The sequence below is a fragment of the Odontomachus brunneus genome, unplaced genomic scaffold (genome assembly GCF_010583005.1).
Source record: "Odontomachus brunneus isolate Ranch 3 - 2012 unplaced genomic scaffold, Obru_v1 Obru_scaffold_180, whole genome shotgun sequence".
Taxonomy (NCBI): Eukaryota; Metazoa; Arthropoda; class Insecta; order Hymenoptera; family Formicidae; genus Odontomachus; species Odontomachus brunneus.
Genome location: NW_022639630.1, coordinates 562,815 through 578,497, shown reverse-complemented (window position 1 = coordinate 578,497; position 15,683 = coordinate 562,815). Strand labels below are relative to the sequence as shown.

At 32.7% G+C, this 15,683-nt stretch overlaps 1 protein-coding gene across 23 annotated transcripts in view; it reads right to left on the bottom strand.

Moving 5' to 3' along the window:
- LOC116851603 (bromodomain adjacent to zinc finger domain protein 2B-like) overlaps nt 1–15,683 on the bottom strand; it is a 401,190-nt gene that overhangs the window by 21,280 nt on the left and 364,227 nt on the right. For 21 of the 23 annotated variants that reach the window (XM_032831181.1, XM_032831197.1, XM_032831190.1 and 18 more), the window contains 3 exons: nt 5,826–5,891; nt 5,574–5,618; nt 3,602–3,655 (listed from right to left, as the gene is read on the bottom strand). In XM_032831181.1, coding sequence (XP_032687072.1) covers nt 3,602–3,655; nt 5,574–5,618; nt 5,826–5,891 — 165 coding nt within the window. The remainder of the gene's footprint in view (nt 1–3,601; nt 3,656–5,573; nt 5,619–5,825; nt 5,892–15,683) is intronic. The other 2 variants (XM_032831191.1, XM_032831201.1) reach the window with 1 other exon arrangement.

Sequence of the window (15,683 nt, the reverse complement as noted above, 5' to 3'; positions counted from 1 at the left end):
CTTATTAACTCTTATAATCCTTTTAATATTCAAACTTTTTACGAGATTTAAGAGAAAAATGACAAACATTTTGCACCAATCTAATAACAACATTCTTAATACAGTTACATATAAGAATACAAGCTGATTTTCGTTCTTTGGAAATTCAAAGGCAAAAAAACTGTTGAAATTGTAATATAAAACTTAAAAAAGAAATAATATACTTTCTTAAGGCGAATTATATAACAGTTATAGCTTATAGGAATTATCCAGCAGTTTCGTCTTTTCACCATTTGAGTGTTGCACTTGTCTATTCTTACAATTAATTTTTCAATTTTATTTTTATAAAATTATAGATATATAAAAATTCTGCCAATCATATATTATACAATTACTCATCGTATAACTAAAATATAAGACGTTTGAAGAAATTAATTTTTTCAAGATTTTCAAGATTTGTTTAAGATATCAATTTTGAGAAGCAGTTTCTTTGTGATTTTCCAATCTGTATCTGTAATATGCACGGACAAATTCTACAACCGTCGTCCCAAATACTCTTTCACGCACTACACATTACGAGCAGCAGTATTGTCAAATGGATGCACTGATATAGTCATAGGAGAGTAATTCGGCGTGTCGTCGCAAAAATTGCGATTTATTTCACGCAAAATGAAATGAGAAAAATCGTGCAGTCTTTAGCAAAACCAGATCTAATTACTAATTAATCGAAATATCCGAAACGCTATTGGCGGTCGGATCAATCCTTACGATCGCGTTTTCGGGAGTCTCGAAAGAAGACGAGCGAGAGAGCGAAGTTCTCGATCGTCTGCTAATGATAATAATATCAAGCGAGAGAATGTGTCTTTGCGGAACGCAAGCCTGCGAATCATGTAATGATTGTGGAAGCTGAAGCGAATGTTAGATTAAATAATTAGTCGATTTGTTGCGTTGTATGGACGAAAGTAAATGCAATAACGATACAACAACGATATATTGATATACATTCAGATAGATCGTGACATGTGCTCATTACAGATTTCATAAACCTCCTCGAATGGAACTCAAAACTTCTGATGCTTTGCCGTAGTTCTCTCTCGATGGATGACGTCAGAAGCAAAAAAGTACACGCTTAAAATTCTTGCAAAATACTTAGATCAATTTTCATGATTATCACAAAATGAAACAACCGATAATAGAAACTCTACAATTTTGTAGATTACATTTATGAGGCAAATATAATATTGCATTAATCATTAAATTTATATCATAAAATAACATAAACTTTTATTACATTAATGCAGCAACAAATTGGTTACAGTCAGGTTTTCATGTTGTATTTTGCATAATATATTGTCTGAAGCAAATTTTGATTATTTTTTCTTTTATATTTCTATTTCATCACTTTATATTAGATTAGATAAATATGAATTATATTTATATTAGATAAATATGAATTCCATATAAACAAATCTTTACGAAACGACTAATAAAATTGCTATCAAATTTACGCATATCTATCTGGGAACGTTCAAATAAAAATAAAATTTTATATTCATAAAATAAGACAATTGATTAAGTAAATCTATAGAATAAAATTCCAAAAATTTTCTTTTTGCTATAATACTAAATATATAATTGTTAAATGAACGTGACTAAGTCATGAGAAAAAATGCATTGAAAAAGTAGATAGCGTTAATTTACGGTAATAAATTTATTTACGATAATAATTAATTAAAGAAGATTGATGAATGATCACATACGATATGTAGATGAGCTGTAGTGGCAATGTGTGCTGTTATATACATTTAAGGTCAAATTGAATAAAAAAGCTTTTTATCATTTTGCAAATAAATACATAGATTTGTAGTTATTAATGAAAGAAAATTGTTACATAATTGTGCGCGATAATGTACAGATCTTCTTTAATTAATATTTAAAAATCTATGTGGTCATTTGAAAAATAGTAGAGGATTTTTTTGTGCAGTTTGATCTAATGTATAAGTATCTAACGACAGACAGTTCTACTACAGCTCATCTATTATACACTCATTTACGCTCATCTACTGTAATCACCAATCATCTTCTGCGCGATTGACCTCAACTTTTGAAATATCCTGTATACAGAATAGCCCACATAAAGTGTGATAATCTAAAAATTGTAAAAAAGTTGTTCATGAGAAAGTTTCATATATTCAAGACGTCTTTTTGACTAAACAAAAATTCAAGCCATAAATTAAATAAAAACTTCATAGCTTTTCTGTTTTTTAATTTTATTATTTAATTTAATTAATTTTTTTATTTTATTTATTTTATTTATTAAATGTTTGAATTATCGACCATTCACATTTAAACACTTATTAATTCTTTCTCCAAAATTTTGTGTAAACAACATCTAAGATCACGCTAGCGCAAACTTCACGTATTCTTCGTTTTAAGTCTTCCTTCGTCGTAGGTGGTTGAAACATGATATTCTCTTTAATATATCATCATAAAAAATAATCCAAAGATCATTAGTTTGAATGTACTCTGCTTTAAAATTTGAATGTTAATAAGTTTTGATATAAGCATTTTTCAAAGAAATATTTTAGAAAAGTTTACTTGTTTTTTCTCGTAGAATCCAAATATGTAACGTTTTATAGCAGATATAGGAGATCGTTTGAAATTACGAAATTACCACCTGCCGTCCTTCTGGAAGCGGGGGCGAATTTTTGTTTACGTAATTAGAAAAATCACTCGAATATATGGAACTTTCTCATGAACAATTTTTTGATACGACAAATATTTTTTACAGTTTTTGGGTTGTCACACTTTACGTGGGCCACCTTATGTGTATGTATGTATGTGTTTGTGTGTGTGTTTGTTGTTATATATATATATATATATATATATATATATATATATATATAAAAAAAAGCAAAATGTTTAAACTATTTTACAGATCTGTTCGATTGTAAGATTGCAATTTAAATCTTTTTATTTTAACATATTGTGATAAAAAATTTTAGTATTTTCACGCTTCTGACGTTATTAACCAAGGCGACCGCGGCGAAGAAATAGAAGTTTTAAGAGTGAGGACATATTACCCATACCTAAAAAATAATGAAAATAATTTACAAAAATTTGAAAAAAAATTTAACATTGATTCAGAGTCTGGATCTATCAAAAGTTACTCCACCTGGAAGTGTAAGTCCAGCAAAAAATATATTATTGATATTAGAGACATTAGTTTTGTATATGTTTGTACTTTTTATTTTAACTGATATATGCAAAGTCTTATTGAGATAAAATTTTGAAAATCAGAAATAACAAAACAAATATTTATCGATTGGTTATTTAATTCTATCGTGCTTTATATACATTTTTATACAAGAAATAGAAATATTAACGTAGTTCGAATTTCCAGCAACTTTTGGCAAGAACTATATGGGCAATATATCCTTCATGAAATGCGAAATACTAAGCTGAGAAAAATCGTTCGCAGCGAGTGCACGCTGCACCTTTGCGAAATACAGAGACCGATAGATACATGACCGTGCGAGTTAGTTGGTTGTGCGTCGGTTCACTGATTCGTTTGTTATATTATATGATTTGTGTTAGATGCTAGATTGGGTATGAGACATACCAGCTCGACGGTGTAGAGCATCTCGCGCTGCTTGGTGAGCTCCTGCATGTACATCTGCAGCACAAAATACATCCACAATCCACTAGTGCTCAAAACCGCCACGCACAATCTCACAGTCTTTCTCGCTCCCTTACGCATTAAGATGTTCTCTACTTATCGACTATCTGTCTGCCACCCCGTGTTAAAATCGTGTTGCGAACTTAAGACAACGCGATATTTTGCGCAATCCACTCGCGACAGGATTCTTTTTTGTTGGTTTTGCATGGGAAAGCATTATATGTTGAACTGATTCTTGCCGATTTCAAGATAAAGCGCCAAATGATGGGTGTGGCTGCTGGTTGTCTCATTTTCATCCCCTTTAGATCCCCTAATAAATTGCTCAACGAATACGGAATACCGATTTCTCTTGAAACAAGCTCGCGAGTTAAATTGAACTATATGTGAACCTTTAAAATTTTAAATTTTAGTCGTGTAAACTGTTTACTTAATTTAAGGAAGTTGTAAGGCAAAATAAGTTTATTAAGCATTTATTGAAACTTGCATGACATATAAATGGAAATAGTATCTAACTGCTCGTACAATTAGAAAAACATTGGCTATTAGAGAGTTGAGATATTTCAAACTAAAATTGACACTTTTTACGTATTCCTTAGAGTTGTATAAATGCATTTTGTAATTATATTTTTAATTCCTACTTTTAATTTCTTATAAATCAAAATTAGAATTTTAACGAAAAACTTCTGTGATAATAGACTAATATACCGACATTATACACAAATTTCGAGATTGTTGGCTGTTTTGTTTGGAAAATACAATAGAAAATTCATAATTTATAGTAATATTATATATTTATAGTAATATTCAAGAGATGCATATATCTGTACATTTCTACTAGATCAAGTGATGTACAAATGGAGCATTAATAAGAAAAATAAAAATTTTGTACTTGTAATATTGTGTATTTATATCTCAACTTTGTCTAAAATTAATATTTATTGCTTATATAACGAAAGAAATGTATAGAAATGTAATTTTGTTCGATAAATATGAGTTTATGAGTGGTCTCCTTGATGCGCAATGAAAATACACTGAACCTTACAACCTCCTTGATCAAATTAAACGAAAAAAAAAAAATATATATATATATATAATTGAACGAGGAACATATATTTATTTACAGTAAATAAATAAATAAGCACACAGAAAAAGTGTTCTCTAGAGAGTGCTTTTGTCACACTTTTCATTCAAACCTAAGTGCAATAAATTTTGCAGATTACAACTGTTGGAACTTATCACGATGAAGATGAGACATCCTGCGCATGATATGCGATGAATTACACTCCCCCGAAAATAATATATTAATCGCATCAGCAAGTACATTTCTTCGTGAATATTGAATAATATAAAATAATAAATTATTTTGTACACACGTACATTTTGTAATACAATTTATTTTGTACAATGAAGCGCTAAGGTTTCGTTCATTAAACAGAAGTGAGAATGTTCTACGACTTGAATAATCGGCTGAATCTATCAAATGCCGTACCGATCGCGAGATAACTAACGAATCCAAAAAAACGAATCCAAAAGGATTTCACCTCATAATAAACACGTGTTCGTAATGTTTGAAATCTACGTTCTACATACACTCCAAATCAAACAGAATCTCCTTTATTCCTTCATTCCTTTTCTACGTAAGATAGAGAATCGATTCGATTTCACAACACTGTAAAGATAAACGAAAAACAAAACGAAAGAGACCAATAGGAGTAAAAAAAAACAATCGAGTAATAATAATAATAAAAAAAAAGAAAGAAAGAAAAACAGAATATTTCTAAAGTCTACGAGAGAGAGAGAGAGAGACACTCTCACACGCACACTTATACGCAAAAAAACACGCGCTAATCTACTATGACGACATGATCGACTCGAGAGAATAAAACGGTTCGTTTTTAATTCAACGTAAACTCACCTGCTCCTTTAGCATCACCGCTTGCTGCCTTTTCAGCTCTCGCTCCTAAAGAATTAAAATTTTTTAATACAATTGCAGTAAGAAATTAAGTGGGGTATATGTGGTATGAATGGTCCCGTTCGTTCGTTTGGTAATCCTCTTGTGAGAAACATATATTTCGCAGGGCAGATTCGAGAAAAATGGCGCGCACGCACGCAATGGTATTAACAAAGTACCGATATGTAACGGATATAATAACTATTGTTGAATTACCTGTTGCTTCCTTTGTTGTTCTTCCAGTCGGATCTTCTCCACCTCTTCCTGCCGCTTTTTCCGCGCCTGCGCATACGCCATACACACGTCACTCGTATCCGTAATCATGTTTTTATCGGGAGAGACTTTTGGGCAATTTTTCTGTTGTCGTTTTCGGGACCACTTGACATTTACGATTTTATATATATATATATATATATATATATATATATATATATATATATATATATATATATATATATATATTGTACTAACGAGGGATGAAAACTACTGGTTCGTTATCGGCACTGATAATTGACCGGACTAAGTTAATGTATATTATTTTTACCACGCTGTCTGTCGCAGCGACGAGATTGAAAAAATTGCAAGGCAGAGAAGCTGTTCAATTCTATCAGCACAGATCCATATCGCGGTTTGACGGCGAGTGACTAAGGTTTGCTTAATTCCTCCTCGCAATTGGCATTCGACGTATTCACGTTTATAAGAATATCGCGTGGATATTTGCAAAGGACGTTCCGCACGAGACAATCCATAAAAACTCGAACCTCGGAATTCACTAGTTCAGCGGCTTATTTTTATTAGAATAGTCAAAGAAATATATTTTTCCAAAAATATGTAATGCAAGGGAAAAATATTGATTTATTATGATTAATAAATATTATTTTCATTGTAAAAAATAGATTTAGTTCAATTTAACGTCAAATCAAAACTATAAAGTGCATCGTTATAAATTTGAATAATTTTTACAAGAAAGTACAAACCTGACTTTTAAAATGATTTAGTAGTTCTAGTATTAAGAAATCTTGTAGAATAATAAAAAAATTGAAAATGAATTAACTTTATGTGTGTTAATGCAATTTGCAATAATCTAGTTATTAAAAATTTCTTTCGTCAGAATATGTAGCAAATTAACGCGACTAATTTCGTTCGAAGCAATCGCCTCGATCGCCTTGTTTTTTTAGCTTTATGTATTTAGCGCACGTTTCATTGCTGGACCTGCAAAAGTGGAATTTTGTCGATAGATGAACAACACAACTATTTCACTTGCTTAGAAAACGGCTTCCTTCCGCGAGTTTTTATTGTTCGAGGTTCATGGCGTCCTTTTTATAGTGTAATTCGTAATTCGAAGACTACATGTAGAAAGCGATCGCGTCTAAGTAGCACAGATCAGTGACAAGGGATGGTTGAAGCACTACTCTAAAGTCTATAGATGTAGTCGGAAATCAATCTGGGGCAGCGTTGTACTTTAAATGATAAGAAATCACTCGAATGAGATGCGTTCGTTGCTTTCTCTTTTCACAAATTTCGAGGACGGATCGCGGTTAATTTGCAACCTCTCAGTCGCTCAAATAGACTTTTATAATTATCACGACGTGAAACAATCAATGACGGAAACTTTACAATTCTTTTATTTGCATTGCTGAAGTAATTATAGAATTAATTTAAATTAAATTAAATTTTTTTACATCGTACAATGATGTAAATTTTTTGTTATATTGTAGCAATAAATTTACTAAAAGTTACACTCAAATTTTTATACACTAAAGAAAAAAGATCGGATAAAACAAAAAAGTTTTTAAGTTGAGCAAAGTTGATTGTATTAATGAGATAAAATTGAATAAAAATTAACTTTACTCAACAATCTAATGTAGTAATTTTCAACTAAAAAATTTAGTCAAAAGTAAAAAGTTAATAGAATCGAAATGTAGTTATATAAACGCTATAAATGTTCTTTCAACTATGAAAAAAGTTAATCAAACTGTGTAATGTAAGTAATACTATCTTTGGATGGAATCAATTTAATTAAATCAGACGATAAGTACGTTAAACTAATGACTCTGATAACTAGATGTTTGCAAGATTGATTTAATTACAGAAAATCATTACTACAATTTCCTAAGGAGAAAGCCATATTTGAAAATTTTACAAATACTGGTCTTTTTCTGCATAATTTACGTCGTATATTGGTTACATATAATTATAAATATTTTTACGCATTAAAAATACATGCAATAATAAACTAAAGTCCAAAACGATAAAAAAATTTTTAAATTGACATCTCGAGCTGTCAGTTGGCATAAATATTTACTTGATATAAAAGTTTTGTAGCTTATCGTATTTATTTCCTCTGCTAACAAAAAATTCGAAAAATATTTCTGTATTTTTACAACTCAATATAGAAGCTCAAAAGCATACAAAAAGTTTGCAGAAAGATTTCTATATATGCATGGTTATATTTTCTGCTAGCATTGTAAAAAAAGCAAGACACATTTATATGAGATTAAAATATGTACAATTGGCGTCGGCAAAGATTGTCCGATGTGGAAAATTTTGTTTTGTGACTTTCGAAACGAATTCATCTTATGCTCAGGGGAAAAATTCTCTTATTGACTAACGAATTTTTATATTGAACAAGACAGATGCATATCGAAAGTCACAAAATACCTTTCTGACGCCAATTGTACAATATATGTACAAGAAATACGAAAAAGATAGTATAATCATGTTAGTGACGATAACCTTTACATTATTTTTCAAGTTCGTCGTCCACTTTGATATCCCCTAAGATGATTAAATAACCTGACAATCAGAGTTAAAAACGTTATTTCAAAAAAGTAACACGTTACCGTTATGGTTATTTTTCATAAAAAATAATTCGTTATTAATTTTGAAAAAATTCGTTACCGTTACTAAGAAAGTAACAGTTTGTTATTTTTTTTTATAATATTAAAATAAAATATGTAATTAATTTTAAAAATGAAATTATTGTTTTCATTAAATTATTATTTTTAATGTAGCTAGTTCATCTAAAAAGAAAACATTCAAAACTGCAATAATCCTAACCAAATTTTTCTTTATGAGCTTAATTCTATCTTCTTATCTTTGTTATTTTTCACACAAAAATTATTGCCGGTATAGAACCAGATTTTGTAACTTAGCTCTTAAAAATTTTTAATAAATTTAATAATAGATATGTGTTTAGTGTAATATACACTTGTTTCTTACAAAAGAGTGAACTACACTAAACATACCTATTGTTAATTTAATAAAAATTTTTAACTAAATTGCAAAATTCGATTTTGCACTAACAATTATTAATATATGAAGAATAAAATAAAATCACGTACTGTCTCCCAGCGAATATCAAGATATTTCTATCCAATCAAGAATATCTAATACACGTTGCGCGAGTATCATCAGTGTGCGACTAGTGCATCCATCTATTGAATAACAATAACTAAAGTAACGATAAAAGTAAATATTGAATTTGTTACTGAAAATGGTTACAATTACAAACAGAAAAAAATAACAATCCCTATTGAGAAAAAGTAACGGTGTTACAAGTAACGCATTATTTCTCAACTCTGATTACAATATACACACGGAAAAAAAGATTTGGTTGAATTAACCAAATATTTGGTCGAATATAAACGATTCAGAAATTCCGATTGAAGTAACCCGAATTCTGTTTAAGTTAACAAAATGTTTGGTTGACTTAAACAGAATTCGAGTTACTTCAATCGGAATTTTTGGATCGTTCATATTCGACCAGATATTTGATTAATTCAACCAAACCTTTTTCTCCGTGCAGGGTTCAGATACATCTCAGAGGGCCATCGATAAGCTGCATCAGTATTTCGTTTGTTCGCAGATAAATTTTCGTTACGATGAGATATAAGCGAGTACGTTTTACCATTTAAAGCTTTATATGATATGCGGCCGTGTGTACTGCCTGAAACTAGGCTGTATATGTCTGCCCTTTTTGGAGTTTTCTACTAACACCTTCGATGTTGTCAGCTATTATGTTTTCTCATTGTGTATTAATATTTTTTTAATAATAAATTAGATAAGTCTTGAATATACTTGTAAACTTCATTGACAAACTATTGAATAATAAACTATTTAAATCAACGTTCTATCATGGTACATATCACATAAAGGAAAAATTTAATGAAATATTACATTATTCTCTTTGATAATGCATGTAGTTCATTCAACTCGGGAGAAAAGTTGAGTTATACCTCTCACTCGCTACTACAGTTGACAACTCATTTGGTTACTATTACTTTGCGTGATAATCAAATCAACATTTCAATTACTCAATTTTGTTGAATATTTAGCTCGTTTGATTTGTATCAAATAAGAGATGAACAAGTACAAATCAAAATTATGCTGAAAGAATTACGGCAATTAATTCGTCATATACAACCTCGAAATTGAGTTTGGTTAATTTGATTCTAGTTGCTTTAACCGATCTTTTTTTTAGTGCATTACGTTTTCTATGACATATCGCTTTATGCAAATTTTGATTATTTTTTTCATATTACTTTCGTATTTCTATTTCGTCATTTATATGATAAATATGTGTGCCATGTGAGCATAAGGGACGTAACCTTTAAAAATCTATTAATGAAGATGCTGCCTAGTTTACGTGCACCTATCTATCTAGGCAACATTTTCAAAGATGAAATTCCGACGGAGCTCTCTCTTGAAACTGAAGAGAGGAAATTCGACCGACTTTTTCCGCGTATCATTATCGGAGCGCAAAGGTCACGAAAGCCGCGCGGGAATGCAAATTGCATCCTCTTTATCAGTTCGCATGCTGAAGTTTTGAAGCCGCGTCTCCGCTCGGGGGACAAAGAAATTCCGTGCGCACAGTCGTTCATCGTTCCCGTCGATTCGACGATCTGATCATCGATCATCGATCACTTACGGATGCCGTCGCGCTCACGAACTCTTTCCTATCGTCGGATGCACGCCAGGGTCACCAATCTATTGCAGATCCGCGAGTTCATCAACGCACGCTCGGTTTCTACATACCGATCGATACTGCGTGTTAAATCAGAGCGATCTATCGGTTCTTGCAACAATCCTCGTACGAGGAGAAAGAGAAAGAGACAAAGAGAGAGAAAGAGAGAAAGAGAGACAGACAGACAGACAAAAAAAGAGAGAGAAAGAGAGTAGCAAAGAAGGCATGCCATTGATATAAAACCCCATCAAGAAAATGGTGTGATACACGCCGAGAACTAGCACAGCGAAGCACAGTGAAGAACTATTCGCTCGTGAAAGATCGTAGTAAAAGAGTGGCGGGCTTTCGTAGCGGGCCCGACAGCAAAAACACAAATCGAAATCAAGATACTTAATTACGTAGAAAGAAGAACAAGAGAGAAAGAGAGAGAGAGAAAGAGACAGATAGATAACGAGTGCGTATATAACTGTTATAACCAACACCGCTATAAGAGACGAACAGAGACCGAAGACAAGTAGATGAAGAACAAGTGAAGAAGTGAAACCTCAGCGGACATGCAGGGGAGCCAAGCAATACTCGCCTATGTATGCACATATTATATCAATCATACATATGTACTATCGCTGGTAAGCTGATAAAACGTTAGCGTGTGTCGTTTCGCTTATGAATATACAAAATGTAACAGTGAATAATACACAGTAATAGATATATATATATATATATAAATAAGTGTATCTCTGTGTATGTAATGTATGTGTGTGTGTGTGTTTATATATATATATAGAAGTATACACGTAGTAATTAATGATTAGATCAAATATGAGGTATCGTATATCCACCACGCGAGATATTATCGCGCGTCGCTCATGTCCGCAGTATATAACGAAAAAGATGAAGGAAAGCTGGTATATGTAATATATATATGTATATATATATTACATACTCGTATAGCGTATACTGAGGAATATTCGTAGAGACAGGTGTTTCGAGAGACATGGCATGCTGGATAATCATGTATAGCTAGCTGTTATTTGTATAGTGACAGGAGAAGCTAGGCACAGGATAGCATTGCGACAGTCGGTTCACATATATTATCATATATGTATATAATATATCGTGCCTACGTATATATCGTCAACCTCAACGTGCTTCGATCACTGGGGATGTTCGGACAATTTAGTAGATCTAAAGATCCCGTGATTCTCGCCGGCCGCCTCTCTCGCGCGCTTCTCCGCCGTCGATTTCGGGAAACACATCAACGGGCGACGAGAACTCTCGGGATCTCGCGAGAGATCACCGTCGGTGCTGTTTCTTCCTTTCCCTCTGTATGCTTTTCCGGCTTCGTCGCGGATTTCGGATTTCTCGCCCGAGAATGACATGCCGTTCGTCAGAGATTCGATGGCGCAATTCGTTAGGTTCCGAAAAGTATGAGAATTTCGATACAACTGGTGATGACAATCGAGAAAAGGTCGTGTACCAGAGAAATTATTATTTTAGTCGCAATAACTTTCTTTTTGTCAGCGTAATACACAAATCTTGAAGAAAATTGAAGATTAAAGATATTCCATTAATTTTTATATCTTCGATAAGAAACATCGTTTAGATCGGGGTCGTTTTTAAAATGCAAAACGTGAATGTTTGAAACGAATTTAGAAAATTTACGTCGCGTCACTTGTGAGATAAAAATTTCAGGATCTCTCGTTGTTGATCAAAACTCGCGAGTCTTTTCGGCTCCTATTAATATTCGTTACTTAACACTCGTTCCATGAAATATTCAAATCTGAATTTCAAGTTAAATTTGAGTTTTTCATTTGAATCATATAATATATGTGTGTGTGTGTGTGTGTGTGTGTGTGTGTGTGTGTGTGTGTGTGTGTGTTCGTGCGTGCAATCGCGATTTACCTGAAAAACTCAAATCTAACTTTGTATTCAAATCTAAGCATTTCAAGTAAGACAAGTTTCAAACAACTACTATTATTTTGGATCTTACAGCCATATCAACAATCGTTGCTTGAAATTTGCCACAAGTGAGATATTCGAATTTGAATTTAGAGTTAAACGCGAGTTTTTCAGCTAAGTCGTGATTATAAATGTAATGTCGCAAATATCATATGGTTCAAATAAAGAAACCCAAATCTGAGACTTCATATGAGACAAGTTTCAAGTAATAACTATTAATACGAGTCTTATTAATTCACGCACGCGTAAATATAATCACGAATAGATCTTTTCAAAGTAGCAGACGACGAATTTTGGTGACGAACGGTCCAGTAATAAAAAGATAAAAAGAGAAAAAAGAGAAAAAAGAGAAATTCCGAAATTCGCTTCGCCGGACGAAGAGATCGACCATCACTGGCCGTTTCAACCCCTACAGAAGCATCCGGGTGGTGAGCGTCTCTACGCATATGTACGTGTGTGCGTGTATACGTGTCCTGTATCTTTTCCGTTTTATCACTACGTGATATAAAAGATAGGTCAGGCGAGGTGCCTGCAGGGGACCGAAATGTTTCGGTAATTCACGACGCCAATCGCGGTTTCGTCTCTCCTGCTCGCCACGATGTTCCACGTCATCGCGCCGAAAACTTGCCCGGCTGCTACGATAACAGAGAAGAATCGTGAAACATTACGTCCGAACGCGAGACACCGCCGTCGTGAAACTTGGAGAATACGCTCACAACAAAAACGAACAAACAATTAAAGATTTCAAAAAACGTGAAACTTTACGCGCCGCACAGTGTGCTTTCACAAGTGAACAATCTGAAGGGAAATAATTATTATATTCTGATATACCTCAACTTTTAATTAATACTTACAGAGTTACATAACAATAATTATTTCGCATTTAAATAAGTTTTTAAATGTTTTTTAAACATAAGAATGGATAATCTAGAGAGAAATAATTCTTATACTTAACTTATTCTTAAACTATTAATTAATAGTTGCATAATCGCAATTATATGTCGATTATATTCATTAAATACTTTTTAAATATTTTTTTAAGCACAAGAATATATTTGATAATTAAAAAGAAATTATTATTATACGTTTTTTCATACTTTTATCACGAACTAATCAAAATATGATACAATGAATATAATAAACTTTTCATTGTGTGAGTTAATTTTGCTCTTTGTCTAATTAATAAAAAGGCGCATCCTTGATCGACATTATTATTATTACAAATATGGTGTAACTTTAATATTAGTAAGTTTTCGCAAATGAGTTTTTTACAAATCAAAATTTTGAAGGTTCACAAGTAATAATTATGGGATAATGTGAAAATTTGTTATATCTCTTGTTATATTATAAATAAAAGAAAAAAATCGCCTACTCATATACAGGACGTCCTAAACCTCCATGATCATACTTTGTGAGAACGTAGAACGGATTGAGGTGAGCAAAAATGTCCCGTGCCGCGATATTTTGCAATATTCGCAATAGTTTTCGCGAGATTTATTATTTTGTCTAAGCTATTGAGACCACGGGAAGCGGCAGCTGAAAGAAAGTCTTCGGCCGGTGTGCGACAGTGATACACGCAAATCGCGACTCACTGCGTCCTTCCGCCCATAGCTACGAGTCACAGTGAGGCTTGATACACTAACATATGTGCATAACATATCCGTGTGCCGAATCTAAGAGTGTGTTGCCGCTTCGTTGTTTCATCTCTACATACACGTATGCAGCCGAAGCGACGCATGCTTCGATTCGCCGTCGATTCGGCACACGGATATGTCATGCACATGTGTTAGTATATTAAGCCTTGCTATGTCTCGTAGCTACGCAGCGAGTCGCGATTCGCATATCTTAGAGTCACTTTAAGCAGAGTTTGGCCATAACGCGCGGTTTCATCAAAATCCTGCGAGAAAGAGATATATTTTCAATCTCTCTCTTCGTCTATCTTTTCTTAACCTAATCTAACCTACTGCCATAGACCTAACTTTACTGTGATTGGATATTGTGTGAGATTTGATGAAACATAGCGGACCAATCAAAAATTATTCCTTTATAGCTAAACTCTGCTTAAAGTGAGACTAGCATATATCGCGCGTCGGCCGAAGACATCTTTCTTTCGACTGCCGCTTCCCGTGCTCTCATTAGCTTAAACAAAATAATTAATCTCTCGAAAACTATTGCAAATATCGCAAAACGGCACGGGACTTTCTTGCTCACTTCAATCCATTCTACGTTCTCGCAAAGTGTGATCATGGAGGTCTGGGACACTCTATATACATTAAACACAAAATAACAGATATCTTAAATGATATCTTATTATCTATTATTTAAAAAATTACAACATGCTTTCAGACAATTTACTATCCATTTATTAGATCGGATTGTACTTATCGTAAAATAATATTATTGCGTGAAGTACAGGAATAATTAACAGCTGTCATTGCTTTACGACATCATGCACCGTTTTAATAACAGCTCTACAGATTATATTAGTGTAAAGAGAGTGTCGATACAAGCGCTGATTATACAAAACAAGTATTAAATGGTAATCCGTATGAATATAGCAAATCTGAACTATCTTCCTTCAGATCGACGTTTTTTCACACTATGCGCCGGCATGAACGTAATCCGCAACTGGCAGTTGCTGTAATTTTCAGCCTCAAGCTATTTGAGCGCGTAACGTTCGAGGTATCGCTCGTGAGATATTTTTTCTCGTCTTTGGCAAAACTTCGAGGACTCGGCGAACGGTAATTATCGGTTTATAAGGCAAAAGCGCAGAGAATTCGCGCGATCTTTGTTTTTTCTTCTCGACTCGATCGACGTTATGACTTTTTGACTGATCGTTATGACTGATCATGTTACGGATGTCTTTTTCTCCTCAAAGCGAGGAATGTCGAGAAGACGGCTCGGGTTTACGTAAAACGATGATGAAAGTCGGACGGCATTCGATCGTGAGAGAGTTACCGAAAGCATCTACATACATACATACACACATATATTATATATATATATATATATATATATATATATATATATGTATTATATATATATATATATACACTATATATGTATATATATATATATATACATATATATATACATATACACACATATATACACATATATATATATATATATATATATATATATATATA